Genomic DNA, 22,101 nt, shown 5'->3' with positions numbered 1-22,101 from the left:
CTCCTTTGTGTTTAGCTACCTGATAAAGCATTTTTCTTTATTAAGATACAAGGCTACTAATGTAGCCAAATTAAAAAAAATTTTTTTTGGTACCAGAGATCGAACTCAGGTCATCCTTGCACTTGTGAGGCAGGCGGTGGAAACACTGAGCTAAATCCCCGGCCCACATAGCCAAATTTTAAAAGTAGATTTCAACTGATAAATCATTACTTAACAAAAGATAGTCTAGATCTATTTTCTTCAGCAAAGTGGTAGAAAAGAATATATGTGGTGAAGGCAGATGAAATAAAGAATATAAAAGATGACCACAGCAGAGAACCAAAAAAGCAAACCTTACCTATGCTGGATAGAAATAACTAGAAGAATGAAACAATGACTAGAAACCCTTCAACCAAAGCTAACTGAGCCAATAATGACCTCTGACTAACCCCACATCTGGTGCTTATCTACAGTACAGGCCTATACGAAATGAATTGGTGATCTCAGTTCAGATATCCTGGAGGTCTTATTAATGTGAGTGTACAGTACTGAAGGTAACATGTATAGAAAAACAGATTCCATTTCAGATATGAGTAAACAGCAATTACATTCAGTTACTTTTTTCACAAGATATCTGAAATGTTTCAAAACTGCTAAAAATGTTTTCTAGTTCCAGAAAGAAATATTAATAGTATTACCTAATATGCCTCAAAAGCATTTATATTTTCTATTTTATGCTAAAATATATACTAAAACATTTTTACTTTGTAGGATTTTTTTGCATACTAGATTTCTTTTTTAAGTGTTGTAGAGAAAAACGAATGTAATAGCAAAGATAATCTAAAGGAAATCTACAAAACACCTACTGAATATAATATATATTACTATCACTCCCCAAATACAAAGTTGTACCACGCTACATTACAAAGGATAATTAACAGTAATTATTAAAATTAAAGGAAGTTTTTAAGAAACATTCACGATACTAACACTGTTCCTTAGAAAAAGTACAAAAACTATTTTACAAAAGTATAATTTAAATTAAAGATCCCACAACATAAACCATATATATGTTGTTTCCTTTGACTATTTATCTAAGTTCCTGAACTAAGTATCTGACTTACATGTTAGAATTCACAAATTCTACTTACCACATATTTTACAGCACTTATAAACTGGTTGTGGAAAAGCAGGTGTTGAGTTTCATCTTCTGGATTTGAAGCTGTGTAAAGCATTCCACAAACATTACAGGACACTGCTCCAAATCTTTTTTGTCCAGCATCCTATTTATAAAAAAACAAAGAAAAGATTTCTTTCTTTCTTTTTTTTTTTAATTTTTTGGTACCAGGGATCAAACTCAGGACCTCATGTTTGCCAGGCAGGTGCTATGCCACTGAGCTAAATCCCCCGCCTGGTTTATTTTTCTTCCTAAAAAGAATTATTCCAGAACATCAGCCTCAAAGGCTACAATGGGAATATATGTTTCCTAGCACTCTGTGAGGCTGAGCCAACACAATCAGAAGTTGGAGTTCGGCTTGAGTAACCAAGTGCCCTAGGAAGACCTTGCCGCAAAATATAGAATAGTGAAGGGGCCATCGGGATCTACTCAAGTCAAAGGCTCTGGGTTCAACTCCAGTACTAAAAATTTTTTTCTTCTATAGCACATGAAAAATTAGAGAAACTGAGAAGTATCTTTTCTGGTACCAGGGATCGAAGTCAGGACCTTTTACTTTTATGGCAGGTGGCGGCACCACTGAGCAAAATCCTTAGCCCCAAGAAATATCTTTAATACTATAAAAAGTCCAAAAGCTACAGACAGCAAATACTTCATAAATGAGAATACACATTTCATGGTTATGATAATTATTTGGCTAGAGTCTACAAGAAATAGTGTTTTATAGACTATTTTTGTAATGTCTTAATCTGTTGTTTTTGTAGTGCTGAGTTACAACACTGCTACATCCTCAGCCCTTTATTTTTCTGAGACAGGGTCTCACTAAGTCACTAAGTTGCCCAAGCTTGGCTCAAACTTAGGTTCCTTCTGCCTCAGCCTCAGAGTGCTGGGATTATAGGTGTGCACTACCATGCTCGGTTTTTATTTTTTGACAAAGGGTCTCATTAAATTGACCAGACTGGCTTCAAATTTACCTCAGCCACCTGAGTAGCTAGGGATACAGGCTAGTCGGGCAGTATCTAAAAGAATAAAAAGAGGAAATTGTAGCTGTGGTAAAATGTACTAAGTATCATCCATTTTTAAGTGTACAATTTGATAGTACTAAATAAATTCAGACCGTACGGCCAATCTAGATCTCTTTGCAATAATGAAACTGTACGTACTAACCCTCCTCATTCTGCCCTCCCTCCCATTCCCTAGTAACCGCTCTTCTACTCTGTCTCTAATCACAAGAGCCTAGGCACTTCACGGAGGTGAAATCACACAGTATTCTCTTTTAATAACACTTTAAGCAAACATAACCTACAGTGAGCTACTTCACATTCCTTTATTGTACAAGTCTTCAAAATGCAACAGTTAATTCTTACACTTAGAGCATTGCCTCAACTCTCTTGTGGCACATTTCAAGTACTCAATAGTCACACAGCTCCCATATTTGACACGAAGCTCTAGATTCTTTGTTTAATCTAAGTTCACTAATACAGGACCTTGCGCTTGCAAGGCAGGCGCGGGGCTGAGCTAAATCCCCAGTCCCCAATTACATTTTTTAATCAACACAGCTCCTTTTCCACCTTACCGACAAACCACAGATTACATCCACACTTCACCAAAGCCTGGCCGTTTCACTCTTCAGAGGCCATAGCTAGTTCAGAAACTCATCCCAGAGGGAGCCGGACAGATGAGAAAGGGAGGTGCAACACGGAATGCTAAGGGGGGAACAAGGGACAAGGGTGGCACCTGAATGGGACTGAATGGAGGGGCGGTGAGCTTCAGAAAGGCAAATCATTCGTAATAAGCAGTGAGGAGAAAGAGCACCTGCTGGGACTCATAAAAATCTCAGTCTGAATCCTAAACTGTTACTTTAGTTTCTTGGCAAACTACTCAAAGGCAGTAATCAAAGGACATATCTAAAAAAGTAACAGATGTAAAATAAAGTATCAAAATTTGTTATACACAAGGCTAGAACTATGGGAACTGAATTACTATTTGTTTCAGAATGGATTATTTAGAGTGGGGATTTTTAACTCAGTGCTGCTGCCGCCTGCCTGGCCTTGCAAACTCAAGGTCCAGAGTTCGATCCTCAGTACCAAAAAAACAAAACAAAACAAAAAACAAACAGGATGGATTATTTATTTCAGGGACATATTATAATACCAGGAATATTTTCCATAATGAAGATTTATGACAACAAAAATTACCTTTGGGAAAAAGGAACAAATTTATTCTTTAATACCCTGCAAAAATAAAATGCCAGAACAATACTTCAAAAAGGTCAAGTTGTATACTTACTATGACTAACTGTTTTTCATCAGATTTCTCTGCTTCTTTTAGTTTCAAATCTTTTGGAATTGTTATCTCCAAATGGGAACTACATTTAAGCCAAGAATGATTTTCCCTTAAAAAAAAATAAAATAAAAATTACACATCACTTTAGATTACGGAAAATTTTCTTTTCTATTACAATGGAAAATTTCAACCTCAAGAGGAAAATAACTTTTTAAAAAGTAGGGCTGGGGATTTAGCTCAGTGGTCCCACCACCTGTCTTGCAAGTGCAAGGACCCGAGTTCGATCCCCAGTACAAAAAAAAAATTTTTTACCAAGATCTTGTCCCAAATTAAGAAGGGCTGGGGAAAAGAGGTCAGTATGAAATTCCTGGGTTCAACTTCCAGTACCAAACCTGCTCCTCCACCAAAAAAAAAATCAAGGAAAAAGGGTTTAGGATATAGTTCAGTGGCAGAGTGCACGCTCAGCATCCGGGAGACCCAGGACAAAGCCTCAAGGTGAACAGCCAAGGTATGGAATCAAATAACTGTCCATTGACAGATGACTGGATAAAGAAAATATGGTATATAAACATGAGATGCTGGCTGGGGATTCAGCTCAGTGGTGCCATACCTGCCTCGCAAATGCAAGGTCCTATATTCAATCCCTGGTACCAAAAAATGTCCAGCCTGAACTACACAGCAGGACCCTGCCTCAAAACAAAACAAGATACAGAGGTGCAGGTGGATAAGAGGAAACAGTTTTTTGTTTTGTTTTGTTTTGCTTTTTTTGTTTTTCGAGAAAGGTTCTCACCATGTAGTTGGGACTGACCTGGAACTCACTATGTAGCCAAGACTGGTCTCAAACTCACAGTGATCTTCCTGCCTCAGCCTCCCAAGTGCTAGGGTTACAGGCGTGCGCCACCACGCCTGGCTAAGAGGAAATAGTTTTTGTAGAACACAGGATAACTATGCTAATTGTATATTTTAAAATAACCAGTATAGAATTTTGCTATTTCCAACACAAAGAAATGATAAACATTTGAGATGATGGGTATGTCAAGTACCCCAACAGGCAGTGAAAGATCACACTATACTGCATAAATACGTACAATTATGTGTCAACTGAAACTTTTCAAAAAGAGAAAAATACATATTAATCTTTAATGAACAAAAAGCTGCAAAAACAAAACTCTAAATACATTTTAAGTTTTATAGTTTAGCCATCTGAGCTACCCTAGTTTATCCTAAATTTGTTGGTATAAAACAAAATATAAAACAAGGGCTGGGGGTATAGCTTCCTAGTAGAACATTTGCCTAGCACGCATGAAGCCCTAGGTTTAATACCCAGCACCACACACGCACATACCAAGTCAAAAACAGTCAGACTTCACTTCTGATACTAAAAAGGGAAAAAAGCCCTCTTCATTTATAACACACTCTTGGACACCGTAAGAACAGTGCTAAGAGTGTGAGGAAAAGGAGACTTTGAAACAGTACTGATGCGAATATGAACAAGAATAACCATCTGAAGGGAAATTAGCCAATTCTAGAGATATAGTCACATAAGCAGGCACATGTTTATTATAGAACTTTATTTTTTTAATAAAAATGAAATAAGAATAACCAAAATATCCATAAGGTATAGTCTAAAAAAAATTCAAAGAATGAAACCAAATGCAGAATTTAAATGAATGAGGTAGAGTAACAGAAAAGACGGCCATAACACATTAACTTTAAAAATCTAGGGCCGGGGATTTCGCTCAGTGGTGCTACCACCTGCCTCATAAGCGCAAGCACCCAAGTTCAATCCCCAGTACCAAAAAAAAAAAAAAAAAAAAAAAAATCTACTAGAAATATGTACAGGAAAGCTGAGCTTGATGGTACACACCTGTCGTATCAGCACTCAGGAGGCTAAGGCAGGAGAATTGAGAACTCAAGGCCATCCTGCACTATACAGTGAGACCTTGACACAAAAACAAAAACACAACACAACATGTACAGGGGACAAGGTTATAGCTCAATGATACGAGCACTTGACCAGCATGCACAAGGCCCTGGGTTACATTCCCAGGAGTGGGGGAAAAAACAGTGTAGCACAGAAAAAGTGTAATAAAAAGAAAATGTGAACCAGGCTTGGTGGCCCATGCTTCTAATCCCAACATTCAAGAAGCTGAGCCAAGAGGACTGCTACAAGCTAGAGGCCAGCTTGGGCTACAAAGAGTTTTCAAGGACAGCCGGAACTACACAGTCAGACCCTGTCAAGGAAAGGAAGGGAGAGAGGGAGGGAGAAGGGGTGGGGGGGAGGAAAAAGAAGGGAAAAGGGAAGGGGAAGGGAGGGGGGAAGGGGGAAGGGGGAAGGGAGTCCTTAGTTGTTTGGTTATTGAGTATACTGTGCTGTTCGGGAGCTGAACCTATAATTTAATCAAAAAGCTTTATTTATTAAGCTTTTTAATAGCCCTCTATCTAAATGTCAAAATCATTATATATTAAACATTTAGCGCCTTGAAGTTTTTCCTTGTTTTTAATGAGAAACACTAGATAAAATTAGAACACCCTCGTGAAATTACTCTGAAGAGACAGAAAGCTTGTATCAGACTATGGAGCTACAAAAAGACCTACTGGTAGATAAACAGTTTACTTCTAAGTTCATCAACAATTACTAGCTTTAAACCATAAAGGAGGGCTGGGAATAAAAAGGTGCTTAAACCATAGAGGAAATTGTTTCAATGCTTGCATTACAAACTAAATGGAAGAAATGAAAACATTTCCAAGTTAAAAAAAAATTAAGGTCTCTGGACATAATCATATAGTTAAATGCAAAGATAAATCTATTTTCTCCAATGATCACATGCATTTCCCATTTATATTATAGTCACTTTTCCCACTAAAAGGAAAAGTTACAATGATATTATTTGACCTCAATATTTCACTCCAGGTATACTTTTCCTTTGGCACAGAGAAAAAACAGGAATCAAGACATTTCTTTTTTCTACCCTCTGGAGCTTCACCTTCCACAACTGAGCATCTCCATCTCACAACTCAAGTAATACAATGTAAAAGTTTTTTTCGCAAAGTTACAAAAATAAAGCTCTCGGGCCAGGCATTTGGCTCAGTGGTTCCACCGCTTGCACCAAGGGCCCGAATGTGATCCTGGGTACCAAAATAAAAATAAAAATAAAGCTCTTGCATGGTGTAAGTGGGGAAACTGCATCAATTACTGAAATCCTTAAAGACAAAACTCAGTGAAAGTGAAATGGAAAAATGAGTTAGAAAAAAATAAAAGATTAAAAAAAAACTTAAAATAGTAACACACAAATAGTAAAGTTTGAAAAAAAATTTCCTACCACCACCAATGCAAGCAATCCATTGAGGATCACTTCTGCAGAGAGTTAAATCACAAACAAAATAAGAGAGATAAAATGAAAGAACTTTCGGCAGGCATGGTGGCCCAGCTTGGTAACCCAACTACTTGGGAGGCTGAGGTAGGAGGATCACAAATTTAGCGCCAAGCTGGGAACTTAGTGAGACTTAAACACTTAAGAAAGGGATTGTGGAGTGACTTAGTAGTAGAGTACTACTGAACAAAGGTAGTACGGGGGTGTTTAGAGTAACAGAGGCGAGCCTGGCGTGGTGGCTCATGCCTGTAATCCCAGCACTTGGGAGGCTGAGGCAGGAGGATCGCTGTGAGTTCGAGACCAGTCTGGGTTACATAGTTCCAGGTCAGTCTCAACTACGTAGTAAGACCCTGTCTCAAAAAAACCAAAAAAATTAAATTAAATTTAAAAATAAATAAATGAATGAATGAATGAATGAATGAATAAGTAATAGAAGCAACCCACCTGACTTGGCAATAACCATGGTAACAACAAATATGAAAAATACTAAAATGGTTAAAAAAGACTCAACAGGTCCATTTGGCATATGTTTTCTGTAGTAGTAAAAAATGTTACCAAACACTGTGAAATCCAAATAATATTTTCAAAGTATTACCTGAAAACTTACTTTCTCCTGCATCAATTTTTGTTTGACCAAGTGGAGTTGAAACAGCAGTGGTGTTTTCTACTACACTGTTTTCCAACCGGGATTCCAAACATAAGCTGAAACTCTGAACAAATGTAATTCGAGATTTTTATGGCAATCATTAAGGCTTATCCCAATACACTTTAGAAAATTTCAGCAAACAAAGGAAGTAATACTTTATATACTCGGTTTAACACATAGACATACCTTAAAAATCTGTCCATAGTCTTGCACTAGCTACCCTACCTCTCAGCAATTTCATGCTAAATGTATTGATTCTACAGATAAATTCCAGTTACTAACTCCATACCTTTTCTGAATTTCATGCCTAGACTCTACTAATATAGTAGACAGTCACATTTGACAACTGAGCACTTGAAATGATCTGAAATGTGTTTTAAGTGTAAAGCACATTCCAGATTTGAAATATTCAGTGCCTTCATTTTTTAAAATTGATTAATGTTGAAATGGTAGTATTTATATGCTTAAATAATAGTACAGTAAGTCCCTGACTCACAAAAGAGTACCATTCCAGAACGATCATAAAATGATTTATTTGTAATCTGACACAAGTCTTATACAGTACACCTATGAATCTTAGCGTATACCTGTGAAAGTTTGCAGCTCAGATGTTCCTAAGTCAGGGACCTACTATATTTATGTGACAGGCTAAGTATGTTTAAATTAATATTACCCATTTCTTTTTGCCTCATTAATGTGGCTACACAATAATTTAGAATTATCCACATTGTTTACATATTTCTACAAAGACACTGATGATCTAGAATACCTTTCTACCCGTAAAAATTCAACTCATTATTCAAAAATTAACCTCTTCCATTTGGATATGGTGGCACACTCCTGTAATCCCAGCACTTTGGGAGGCTGACACAAGAGATCACAAGTTCTAGCCCAGCTTGGGCAACTTAGGGAGATCCTCTCTCAAAAAATGGGAAGAGGCAATGAAGATGTAGCTCAATGTGAAGGCTCCAACTTTAATCTTTAGTACAGGGGGGAAATGGGGGACGGCTGGGTATGTAGCTCAGTGCAAAGGTACTGGATTCAATCTCTCAATACTTGAAGAGGGGAGGGGCACTCTTCTCCCACAACATGTTCCAATCTTCCCTAATTCTCCTTTACCTAGTTTATACCTCTTATTACTTCCACATTTGGAATCAGTTATTTTTTTGACTCATCCATACTTTAGGATTTTTTTGGTGACTGGTCTCACTAAGTAGTCCAGGCTGGCCTCGAACTCATGGAGATCCTCTTGCTGAAGACTCCTGTTGGTGAGATCAGAGGCATGCTCCACTATGCCCCACATCATCAATTAACTCTTAAGAGCTTATTTATCTTTTTATTCCTAAGAGCCTCTAACTTAGAACCTTGCCAAACCACTCACTTAGTAACTAATATGCTCCAAATTCCATCAATCTGTCTATCTCATGAAAATGGAAATGAGAAAAAGGGAAACAATTCTGTGTGTTATCTGTACTGTGATTGTTATAATTAATGTGTAAAATTACTTTTAAACATTACATTCTGTTCAAAAACAAAATAAAGCCGGGCGTGGTGGCGCACGCCTGTAATCCCAGCACAAGAGAGGCTGAGGCAGAAGGATCACTGAGTTCAGACCAGGCTGGGCTACATAGTTTTAGGTCAGTCTCAACTACACAGTGAAACCGCCTCAAAAAACTAAAACTAAAATAAAATAAAATAAAAACAAAGCAGAAAAGATTAAAAACAAATCCCAGCAGGAAGATCGCCACAAGTTTGAGGCCAGCCTTGGCTACATAGTGAATTCAGTGCAAACCTGGACTACATAGTGAAACCCTGCCTCTAAATAAATAAAACCGACATTTTCCTAATGGTTCTAATTTCCAGTAACAGGAAGTTGGTTAAGTTATTGATTTAAAAAGCCTATTGGGGGCCGGAGATTTAGCTCAGTGGTTCCACTGCCTGCCTCACAAGCGCAAGGACCTGACTTCCATCCCCCGTACCAAAAAAAAAGCCTATTGGGCTCGATATTTACCTCAGTGGTTCTGCCACCTGCCTCACAAGTGCAAGGACCCTAGTTTGAACTGTGGTACCAAAAAAAAAAGCCTACCATAGGCCAGGGATTTAGCTCAGTGGTGCCACACCTGCTTTTGCAAGCTCAAGGTCCTGAGTTTGGTCCCCAGTAGGAGGGGACCTATTATAAAATAATTGAGCTTCAAAATTCATGTCTGAATAATTAAAATTCAGCCCAAGAATTTAGGAAGTCATATTAGATGCTTAGCCTTATTTCTCAGTACTGCTGATACAGACATGTAATCAAAAGCAAAAAAATAATTCAAAGACCAAAGAAAACATTTTCAATGTTGTAAGGGTATGGGTTTTATTTGCTTGTATTCTCCAACCTCCCCAAGTATAAACCTGGCTGAGCTCAGAAACCATCCAATCTCACTTTAAATTGTGGCTTTACTGCTTAAAAATGTCACTAAGCCCCTCTCTCCTCCCCTATGATATCTGGATAATAACAGAACTTAAAAATGCAGAATGAAATTGAGAATTATAGGAAGCTCTCCACTGCCTGTAAAGGAGGCAGTATTCAACAGAGAAGCTATTGTGATGATTAAAACCATGCTATTTCACTCTCCAGTCTTTAGAGAATGAAATTTGTCTTAAAGGCAAGAAATACAGGCCGGCCTGGTGGCGCACCCCTGTAATCCCAGCACTCGGGAGGCTGAGACAGGATGATCGCTGTGAGTTGAGACCAGCCTGGGCTACATAGTGAGTTCCAGGATAGTCTGAACTACACAGTGAGACTGTCTCAAAAAAGCAAAAAAAAAAAAAAAAAAAAAAAAAAAAAAAACGCAAGAAATACAAATATCCTTTTCTGCAGCAGCCACTCAAGCATGTCCTGAATTGATACGGTAACCACATTTCCTGATCAATCTGTGATAGTGTGCAGCGCACTATTGATACTGGTAGAAAAAATGGAAATAAAAGTCCTTTTACACTAACTTCAGGAGCACATTTAATTCTGGACACAGAACAATGGAACAAAGAAGACACAGTCTTATACTGTACCTTTAATACACTTCATTTGTTAAAAGATCTTAAGTAGTCAGGCGTGGTAGTGCACACCTGTAATCCCATCCCTGGGGAGGCTGAGACAGGAGGATCACCAGTTCATTCAAGGCAGGCCTAGGCTACATAGTAAGTTCCAGGTCAGCCCAAACTACAAAGTGAGACCCCCATCTCAAAAATCCAAAACCAAAACCACAAAAAAGAGATCTTTATTCACAAAATTTTCATTTGCCATATTTGGGTGGTACATAAATAAGAGTAAGATTAATCTCTCCTGAATCTTAAATAGATATTCAGGAACTTCAAAACATGTTTTTTAGTGGTACCAGGGATAAAACCAGGGCCATGAGAAGTGTAGGTCAATATTCTACCACTGAACTATACCCAAAAACATGAAATTTTTAATACAGCAACATATTTCTAAGACTGTTTCATGTAATGAAAAACCATTTAAACCCAAAGCACTTTCCAATCTAAAAGCAATGAGAGAAAAGGTCAGCACTGCTTGGCATGGTGGTGTACACCTGCACGTCTAGCACTCGGGAGGCTGAGGCAGGAGGATCACCCCAAGTTCAAGGCCAGCCTGGGCTACATAATGAGTTCAAGGCCAGCTGGGCTAAGAGAAAGACCCTGCCTTCAAAAAAACAAAACACAAGAAAAGTCATATTACTATGGTCTAAGTAAGCATCTCTATTCTAGCACAATTTAGTCCAAAAAACTAACTTAAACAAATATGGATAACAAGTAACAAATGGATAAGATTTGTTATCTTTCTCCATTAACCGCTCAAAACTTTAGGGGTTTTGAAAGATATTTATGCAGTGAGGAGTCAGAAGACACAATGTACATAAAAAAGCCACCCCATTTGGGCAAGAAACAATTTTTTCTCTTTTCTTTCCTACTTCGGTGCTGGGGACTGAATCCAGGGCTCAGGGCATGCCTGGCAAGCACTCTACCACTGAGCTACATATATCCCAAACCTACAACTTGTTACTACACTACTATTCACTATTTACTACTTTACTTCCAATTTCTACCGTTTAAAATCTTTCTCAACAATCATCTTTTACTCTATGATTTCATTCTTATTTGTATAAAAAAAACCACCTAAGAGTACCAAGTAAATCTATTCTCTTTAAATTCACTTTGATTTTCAGCCCAAAAGAACAGACACTTACCTAATTTTACGGCATATGGCATAACATCCACACTTATAACTCAAATTTGCTCCTAGACTAAATGACTCTAAAGAAAACTTTAAATCATTCTCAAAACTTCAGATAACTTGACTTTTTTCTCAATTCACTTTTTTTTTACTGAAATGATTTTTCTAAGGCTGTACAAAAATGCTGGGCTGAGAATTAGAATACCTGTATTATAACCTACTTTGTGCCACCAAACATATGACATAAATCACTTTCTGTTCTTAGTGTTCTCATTACAAAATTAAATTATTAGCCAAGTGTGGTAGCATGCAATTATAATCCCAGCTATTTCGAAAGCTGAAGCAGGAGGATCACGAGTAAACAGTCTGGGCAACTTAGTGAAAACCTCCCAAGGGGGTAAGAAGGTGGTAACGAGGGATACATCAAAGTGTGAGGTACATCAAAGTGTGAGGGGCTGGGTGTGGTGGCACACGCCTGTAATCCCAGTACTCAGGAGGCTGAGGCAGGAGGATCACTGTGAGTTCAAGACCAGCATGGGCTACATAGTGAGTTCCAAGTCAGTCTCAACCACATAAGACCCTGTCTCAAAAAACCAAAAAAAAAAGTGTGAGACCCTAAGTTCAATCCCCAGTACTGCAAAGTAATAAACTAAGTTAAACAAATAAGGTCAGGAAAGGTATCCCAGTGGTAGCCCATTTACCTAGCATATATGTGGGCCTGGGGTCAATCCCTAGTACTGTACTAGGGAGAAAAATAAAACAATGAATACAGATTAAGATGCTTTTCCCATCTGAATTACAGAGTTCCAGGGTTCTAAGCACAAGAAATTTCTGCTTATTCGTTTTATGCACTGGTATTCCATGTAATTATTTACTCCAGAAAAAAAGGGCATAGCTACTTTTATAGTTACTTTCTCAAGATAATCATTAAAATTTCCTCCAGATTTAAAACTGTAGTTTATTTTTATCCAACTTAAAAATTGACCACTATAATTTTACCCTTAGATTTACAGTGAATTATTTTAACTGTCAGATATTTGCCAACTATTCAAAATGGCATCCTCTTAATTTTGATTAGGTGGGGGAAAAGGTTGCTTTGTCCAGGTGAAATGAATTTTAACATTCTGCTGATGAGAACTGAGCCTAATTTGAAGTTCTTAGTCACCAAGAAACATATGCTCAGTGGTAATAATTACAGAAAAACGAAACATACCAGTATGCCAAATTTAAAAGAAATATTAGAACTTAACAGTTTCTTTGTTTGTTTGGGTACCGGGGATCAAACTAGGGTCCTTGCACTTGCAAGGCAGGCAGTAGAACCACTGAGCTAAATCCTCGGCCCCAACAGGTTTATTTTTTACAGAAATTAAAAGAATGAAAATGAGGAAATATAAAAAACATCAATATAAAGGTGAAACATCGTAAGTTCTACGAGTACAAGATTTCATTAATAATTTTATGTCTTAATTCTTAAACTGCAACACTTAAAAAGTATTGAGGCACCTCAATGGTGCATGATGAAAATTAATTACCTTATCTGGTGTTGAGTCAAAAGTAGGTTTCATCTGATTATCCAATGGTGGGTCAGGAGGAGGATTTTTCAGATTATCCAAATGACAATTTTCAGATGCCCTTTGTGTGGTTTTAGTAATTTCAACTCTAACATCATTAATTTTAACTTCTTCAGATTTAATTTCTTTCATTTTTTCCTGTTGGCAAGTTAAATTTTTACCATGTTGTTTTGTCCCTGAAAACATATTATGAGTCACTGGATGATGCATTTCTAAAACTGGTGGTGAAAAACCAGTTCGTAATAAGCCCAATTTAGGGTGAACTTGAGAGTCCAACTTATTTTGATGTACAGAGTTAAATTTTGAGAGTTTAATTTTAGTCCAGTTGGAGTTCTTCTTAGTTGAGCTATTTATTCCATTTAGTATACATTTCATGGGCTTTGTTTTTCTACTGGGAAAGAAGCGATTACACTGCACATCCTGACCAGTTTCCTTCTGATGAAGTATTTGTCTTTCAACATCAGCCTCTTCCAATTTTATTTCTGTGGGTATCTCTTCCTTTACACTTTCTATTTGAGAAGATTCTTTTTTTACCTCTACAGTATCTGACTCAATTTCACCAGCAATTTCTTCACAGAGCTGGAGAATACTACCTCGTTTACTCTTTCCTGCTTGCTCCAACTCCTCTGCACTTTGTTCAGGCACTGAAGGGAGCGGATTTTTGGGGGATTTTGTGCTAGTATTCACTTGTGTATGAACTGACTTCTTCAACTCATCCTTTTTAGAAACCACTGAAGTAGCCACTTTTGATCTTTTTATTTCTGAATTTACAGGCACTGGTTTTGTTTCTTTTCTAGTAGTCTTCTGAAGACATTTTTTAGGCCCTTGTATGGATTGAGAACTACAAGTGTTAACTGTGCAATCCTCTACTTTGCGTTTTTTTCCTTTTGGAGAATTTATTACTTCATTAATTACTGAATTTTCATCCTCTTTAGAATTAGACTTTATTTCTAGTACTTTTCTTTTCACATGTTTTTTACTTGTTTTATGAGATTTACTTTGAATATTGTTACAATGCTCTTTTCTTGTTGGTGGAAAACTGGGTTTAACTGCATGAACTAGACCCTGAATGTCTCTACTGCGCAAAGACCTTGTTGAACATTCTGTTAATTGTTGTAGTCTTTGTGATCTTCGGTTAAGCTGCTCATTTGCTTTAGGGGCTTCATCTAATTTTTTCTGACATAATTTTTTTTTAATCGAGTCTTGCTGTGAATGTCCTTTTACAGTTACCATATTTTTACAAATGGATTTAGTAGCTTTTTTATCATTGGAAGATGCCTTTGATGACCTTGTACTCATGCGTGTTCCCAATTCAGGCTGATTTATGTTACTTTCGCTGGAAGATTTAACCAACGACTTCACAGCTTCCTTTGAATCTGATTTTTTGATTGGACTTTTTTGAGAACCTTGAATTTCTATTTCTGAATTCTCATCTTCACTTTCTTTAATAACCTCAGAGGAATCTTCTTTTGATTTCTCTTGAATGGACATCACTCCCAAATAATGTCTTCCTGTTCTGAGTAGTTTTTAAGAGGACTTCTGTGTCCTGCTATGTGCAAATGCTGAGTAGCTAGTATAATTACTGAGAAACACACCTTAAGAATAAACTTTAACTGATGCTGACATACATTTTCAACAAAAATACTAGTTCGCTTCAAATAAGGTTTCTGTCATAACTAGAACATGAAAAACACGGGCATGAATGCTGATAGTTGCTTTTCTTAGCAAGGCAAAAGAAATCTGAAGAAAATTTAATTCTAATTTGATATTTTTAGAAGATTCCTTTATGAAAAGAAACTTAATTCATATTCAATCTGTTTTGCTAACTTTTAATTAATGTTAGTTTCAGGCTTAGCCCTATTACCGGAGGAGTTATTTATCACTGATCTGACTATTTTGACAAAATTGTTAAAAACTTTTTTCTTCTGAAGTCTACAGTTACTGGGTTTTGATTCATTTGAAACATATCTTATGGCTAATACATTTCCTTCCTTGTTTGTTGATTTTGTTTGTTTGCAGTTCTTGCTTAATTTCCTTCGTTTAATAAAACATTCTATTGATACAGATTTCCTTTTGTGCTGCCATTTCTGAAAAATTAAAAATAAAATTAAATTTTGTACAACCTGTAAGATAGGACAATGCTAATCCTAGTGTAGAACCTTGATTTAAATAAAATCTAATTCCTTTTGAAATATTTAATCTGTACACTTAAAACAATGACGTATCACAAATACATTTCTATGAACAACCAATAACTTGTCATATAAATACAGAATAGCTGAAAATCAGTCTATTCCTTGATATTTACTTACAATTCTTTTCCCACAAGACAGAATTGATGTTTCAGCCACCATAACTCATGAAAATCTGATAAAACCATTCCTTACAACCTGCTTTTAACACATAAACAGCACCTAAAAGAAAAAGTATTTTTAAATGCTTAAAAAAGACAAAAAAGGGTTAATTATACATTCACCTCTCATTAATCCAATATAACATTCCATAATTCTGCCAGGGATTTAGCTCAGTGGTTCTGCTGCCTGCCTTGCAAGTGGAAGGGCCCATGTTCGATCCCCAGTACCTCCCCACAAAAATTCCATAATTCTGCCTTATATGTATTTTCAGAGCTCATTTTATACACAGCACTTAATGTTTCTATCATAGAGTAAAGTATGGTACATGCTTCCAATGAAGAAGTATACATCCAATTTATGGAAACGGTTTTTTAAATACAAAAAACAATTCATAAGCATTAAATGAAGTAAACTAATAAAGTTAAAAACTATTTGAGAAAAAACAGCACACACATGTGTGTGTGTGAGTGTGTATAGGAAAAAAAATGATACATGGTTAAAGATAACATTTAAGGACAAACATTCACCTCTATTCTTGTTGTGGCTTGTGTTTAGATGTGTCCCCCCCCCAAAGTCTCACGCTCTCTCAGAGGTGGCTCAACCTAGAGTGTGTGACTGACTCATAGTGGGGCTAGGCTGGAGGGAACTAGGATTAAGGGCGTTTGAGTGCTACCTGCTGTAAGTAGTCTAAATAAGATAAGAGGTATAGGGAGATGCTGTTAAGGTCTCTTGTTGCCTTTTTTGGGTTCCACAGCTGTGACCTATTGCCTTTGCCCTGTGCTCTTCTGCCTTGGAGCCAGTCAACTATGGACTTAAACCTCTACAAACTGTGACCTAAATAAATCTTTCCTCTTTAACTTTGGGTGCTAGGCATTTTGTATCAGCAACAGAGAAAAGTAACTAAGACAATTCCTATATAAAACCCACTTGAAAAATAAAACAAGCCGGGCGTGGTGGTGCATGCCTGTAATCCTAGCACTCAGGAGGCTGAGGCAGGAGGATCGTTGTGAGTTCAAGACCAGCCTCGGCTACATAGTGAGTTCTAGGTCAGGCTCTACTACACAGTGAAACCCTGTCTCAAAAAAAAAAGAAAAAAGAAGAAAAAGAAAACAACAGCCAGGCACACTGGTGCAACACTTGCAATCCCAGCTACTCAACAGATTAAGTCAGGAGGATTGCAACTTCAAGGGCAGCCAAGAGTAACTCAGCAAGACCCTATTTCAAAATTTTAAAAAAGCCAGGCATGGTATCACACACCTGTAATACTAGCACTCAGGAGGCTAAGGCAGGAAGATCACTGCAAGTTTGAGGACAGCCTGGGCTATGTAGTGAGTTGGAACTATACAGCGAGACCCTGTCTCAAAAGAAAACTATTAAGCCGGGTGTGGAGGCACATGCCTGTAATCCCAAGCACTAGGGGGAGGCTGAGGCAGGAGGATCTCTGGAGACCAGCCTGGGCTACATAGTGAGTTCCAGGTCAGTCTCAACTACATAGTGAGACCCTGTCACAAAAAACAGAAAACTATTAAAAATTTTAAAAAGTAAAAAGGGCAGGGGTTCAGTAGTAAAGTACCTTTGGTTCAACTCCCAATACAGCAATTAAAAAAAAAAAAAAAAAAGTTAAGAGATTAAAACAAAAGACTAAACAAAACCATTACATTGACAGATAGAGAACAAGACAGCAGATTATAAAAATTTAAAGTATGGGAGCTACATTTCAAGACTGTGTACACTAACCTTTTGGGTGTTCAACAACCAAAGTTGCCAGTATTTCTGGCCCTTGCCAAACAGGGTCAGCCAGGACCCAAGGCATGACAGTGACAGAGAAAAAATGGCAGGTATGACAACAGAAAATATAAATTAGCAGCAGAACAAAATACCATTTTTACCTACTGGACCAGCCAAAGATTAAGATAATAACACAGTCCTAGCAAAGGTTTACATCAGATTCAACAACAGATTACATCAGGGATTCAATCTTTATGCAGGACAATTTAGGAAAATCTATCAAACTATAAATGCCAAATTTTAAACAATTTCCAGGACTTTTACTACAGATATACCTAAACAAATACACAGAGAAGAGTAACTATAGAATTCACTGTAATACTCTATCAACAAGACTTAATACCACCCTCATTAAATAGCCATTACACCACTGTCTACAAAATGGGTATATTCACACAGAATACCATTCAACTATGTCAAAGTAGAACTAAGATTCAACTCAATTCCAGGCAAAATTCTCACAGCTTTTTCTTTGGTACCAGGGATTGAAGCAGCGAACTCAGGACCTTGTGCTTGAGGGAGGTGGTGGCACCAGTGAGCTAAATCTAAATCCCCAGCCCACTCACAGCTTTTGTATGTTTCATTTTTGAGACAATCTCCCTATGTAGTCCAGTGTGGCCGGCCTCAAATTCATGATGACCCTGTTCCCTCCACCTCCCCATTGCTGGGATTACAGGCTGTTATGGCTTGTGTCTAGATGTACCCCAAATCCTCATGCAGCCACGTGTGGGGCTTTTTTCAGAAATGACTGGATCTAGAGTATGTGATGCTGGAATCAGTTTACGCATGGTGCAATGCTAGGCTCAGGGGCACTAGGGTTAAGGGTGTGAGTGCTACCAGCCCTAAGTAGCCTAGATAAGATAAAAGGGGCAGAAAGACGTTGTTAGTTGTTCAATTCCCTTGCTTGCTTTTCTAAATTGTTAAATTCTGCTTGCCACAAGCTGGTTCTCCTCTGCATTGTTCCTCTGCCAAGCCACCCTACCTTAGAGCCAGTTGATTGATTCTGGACTGAAACCTCCACAAACTGAGCTCAATAAACCTTTCCCTTTTACTTTGGGTGTCAGGTATTTTGTCTCAGCAAGGACAGAAAAGTAACTAAGACACAGGCATCACCACATGCAGCTCCTGTAGGCCTTTTATACAGAAAATGACAAGTTTGATTTTAAAATTTACATGGAAATGAAAACCAAACAGAAGAGCCAAAGCATTTTTAAAGCATAAAATTGAAATAGTAACACTATTCAATTTCAAGATGTACTATAAAGCTATAGTAATCAATGTAGTATAATACCAACAAGAGAACACAGAGATCCCAAGAATTGGAAGCCTGAGGCAGAGGACTGTCATGAGTTCTAGGCCAGTCTCGGCTAAACAGTGAGTTCAAGGCCAGCCAGAACTACACAGCCAAGACCTTGTCTCAAAACAACAGAACAGGACAGAACAGGACAGGACAGGACAGGACAGGACAGGACAGGACAGAACAGAACAGATCACATCCATGATCACTCAATTTTCAGCAAAGGTGCCAAGGCAAGTCAGTAGAAAAGTCTTTTCGGCAAATAGAACTAGATTTTCAGGATATCCAAATAGTCAAAATAAAAAGCAGGTGAACATGAACCCTTACCCAAAAATATTTTGAGATTGATCACAGACCTACAGGTAAAACTATAAAACTTTTCAAAGGAAAAAGAAAAGTTAAATCTTTGTGTCTCTGACAGTTTTTTAAGGCAGAATCCTAGTCATTACACATGTCTACATAAAGCCTCGTTCACAATCTTCAAAGTAACTTTATAAGCTAAGTTATATGCTGAAAACCCAAAAATCAGGTGAATTCATTAAAATAAATGGTTACCAACATATAAGTACTTAAAAAAAAAAAAAAAGCCCTACAAATCCATGGAACAATACAGATTAATCTTACAATCATCCTGAGTAGCAAAAACTAGAAACAGTGGAGTGCAAATTTTAATGTTTTACTTTTTGTGAAATTATAGAAAAAGCAAACTAACATGATAGAAAGCAAATCAGTCAATGCCTGGAATCAAGTGTTCAAAAAATGAATTTTCGGGGGTGATGAAAGTATTGTGTATCTTGACTGTAGTGGTGATTTCCATGGGTGTTCAAATCTGTGAAAAACTACCAAATCAGCCAGTATGGTGGCACATACCTACAATCCCAGGACTCTGGGAAGCTGAGGCAAGAAGATCCCAAGTTCAAACCCAACCTGGGCAACTTAGCAAGACCATGCTTGTCTCAAAAAGGGGGAAGCACGCCTGTGAAGTAGTTCAGGGCAAAGACCCTTGGTTCAATGACCAGTATGAGGGAGGGGCTGTCATTTTAAGAAGGCGAAGTGTGCATAAATTATACTCTAAATCTGCTAAACAAAAATCTTCTAAAATGGTATCATCCTATACCAAAGAAACATTAAATCAAAAAGCAAAGCATAGAACAGCACACTCCCCTTTGTGTAAAAAAGGGAAAACAGCTGATGGAAGAAGCAAATACACAGAATCATGTCTGTTAATGCACACATTGGTATAGAAGAAACTAGTAGCCATGATGATCTCTGGGAAAGAAATCAGTAGGACCAAGTGTCAAAAGTGTAAGAAAAGCTTACTTTTCACTAGATAGCCATTTAAATGCTTTATTACATAGACATACACCCTTGTCAAAAAAATAAAAGTAGCCCAAGCATGGTGATACCCCCTTGTAATACCAGCATTATGGAAATTTGAGGCAGGAGGATCCAAAGTTCAAGCCAAGCCCAGGCAACCTAACAATTTAGCAAGATTGTCTCAGAATAAAAAATAAAAAGGACTGGATACTTACCTGCTCGTTGCAAAGGGTGTGTGTCCAATCCCCAGTACCACAAAAGAAGTAAAAAATAAAAAAAAATAATAATTTCATTGCCCTAAAAATATAAAAATATATTTGGTATACTAACTAATCTTGGAAGATATCATTTAAAATTATAAAAGTATAAGCCACTTACCTTATTGAGATGGAAATCATGTATCACTTTTTAAATTGACTGATGATGCACCTACTGAAGGATTCTTCTAATTACTTCCTGTATATTTGGAAATCTTTAAAAAGAAAAAGAATTATTTAGCAAAAGTAAAATAAGCTATTGAAAAATCCACATAGTATAAAAATAATATTCTCTATTATCTAATTAAAATACCTTAGTCTGACAGGCACAGTGGCACATGCCCATAATCTCAGCTACTCCGGAGCCTGAGGCAGGAGGATACCAAGTCCAAGGCCAGTCTGGGCAATTTAGCAACATTTTTTCAAAATATAAAAAAATTAAAATGGCTAGGGTTGTAGCTCCATGGTACAACACTTGCCTAGTATGTGCTGGCCCTTGATTTAATCCCAAGTATCAAAAATAATAACTAAAATATGGCCTAATGATAATTTTTCACTACTACATGAAAAACATTACTTAACTACAATATGGTCACCATCTCAATGTCATACAAGAGAATTGGTTTTGCTTCAAAAATAATCATCTCTGTCATGGATGATGGCATGTGCCTATGATCCCAGCACAAAGGGAAGCTGAGGGAGGAGGATCATAAATTTGGGCCCAGCCTGGATAATTCAGTGACTTAGTGAGAGAGTTGCTGTCTCATAAATAAATAAATAAATAAATAAATAAATAAATAAATAAATAAATAAATAAATAAGGCTGGGACTGAGTTCAATGAAAGGCCCTGGGTTCAATCCCTAGTCCTAGACAATAAGAACAATCACCTCCTTCCACCTCAATTGCTACGTCTAAGTAAGAGGTATACTTTCCCAACTGATGGTAGGCTTCAGCTTGATGATTGCTACAGTGTACTTCCTTGACCCTGTATCCTCAGACACCTTACTTGCCTTGCCCCGAGGGATGTTAGAGAAATGAAGCGATTTTATCTTGTGCATCTGGGTTTGCACTCTTGTATCTCTGCTATCACCATAAGAACTGTTTCACCAGGAAGTTACTGCTCCTTCATCTTAAGTCCCCAAATAAACACAAGTTAGAAAAAAACAAAACAGTAAATTAAATCAATGTCCAAATGAGGGGCCAAACCCAATCTACAGTGAGAGAAGTCTAACTATACACATATGTTAAAATGAGCTGTCCAGTGAAACCTAACCAAACCACCTCAGCCCCAGCTTACTCTATAGATCTGCAAGCAAGACATATGTTAAGGTTCTGAGTTCTAGCAGAGCTACTTTACAGCAAGGGCTGACAAATATTAGAGTTAATTTTTCCAGAAAATTCTAAAGATTGGGTCTCAGCAACAGAGAAATTATGGAAACAATTTTTAAATACAAAAAACAATTTATAAGCATTAAATGAAGTAAACTAATAAAATTAAAATCTATGAGAAAAAAACAGCATACACACACACACACACACACACACACACACACATATATGTAGGAAAAAAAGATACATGGTTAAAGAAAACATTTAAGGACAAACATTTACCTTATTCTGTGGCTTGTATTTACACAAATTACAAAAAATTCCTTTAATTTCTTGTATTAGTTTAGCACTAAGAATTTTAATTTTTAAGCCAGGCATGGTGGCGCATGCCTGTAATCCCAGCATTCAGGAGGCTGAGGCAGGAGGATCGCTGTGAGTTCAAGATCAGCCTGGGCTACATAATGAGTTCCAGGTCAGTGTCAACTACATAGTGAGACCCTATCTCAAAAAAC

At 37.3% G+C, this 22,101-nt stretch overlaps 1 protein-coding gene across 1 annotated transcript in view; it reads right to left on the bottom strand.

Annotated features, from left to right (window-relative positions):
- The window catches only part of Esco1 (establishment of sister chromatid cohesion N-acetyltransferase 1), a 40,995-nt gene extending 20,521 nt beyond the window's left edge, over nt 1-20,474 (bottom strand). Inside the window, exons 1-7 of the mRNA XM_033757378.1 lie at nt 20,381-20,474; nt 15,559-15,660; nt 13,208-15,333; nt 7,409-7,523; nt 5,769-5,829; nt 3,443-3,545; nt 1,131-1,262 (exon numbers count right to left, since the gene is read on the bottom strand). Of these exons, the coding sequence (XP_033613269.1) occupies nt 1,131-1,262; nt 3,443-3,545; nt 5,769-5,829; nt 7,409-7,523; nt 13,208-14,737 (1,941 nt within the window). The 5' untranslated portion in view covers nt 14,738-15,333; nt 15,559-15,660; nt 20,381-20,474. The remainder of the gene's footprint in view (nt 1-1,130; nt 1,263-3,442; nt 3,546-5,768; nt 5,830-7,408; nt 7,524-13,207; nt 15,334-15,558; nt 15,661-20,380) is intronic.
- Nucleotides 20,475-22,101: the final 1,627 nt, after the last annotated feature.

The sequence above is a fragment of the Fukomys damarensis genome, unplaced genomic scaffold, assembly GCF_012274545.1.
Source record: "Fukomys damarensis isolate Sample0158 unplaced genomic scaffold, DMR_v1.0_HiC HiC_scaffold_30, whole genome shotgun sequence".
Classification (NCBI taxonomy): Eukaryota; Metazoa; Chordata; class Mammalia; order Rodentia; family Bathyergidae; genus Fukomys; species Fukomys damarensis.
Note: the sequence above shows the minus strand (reverse complement) of the source record. Positions and strands in the feature narration are given on the sequence as shown.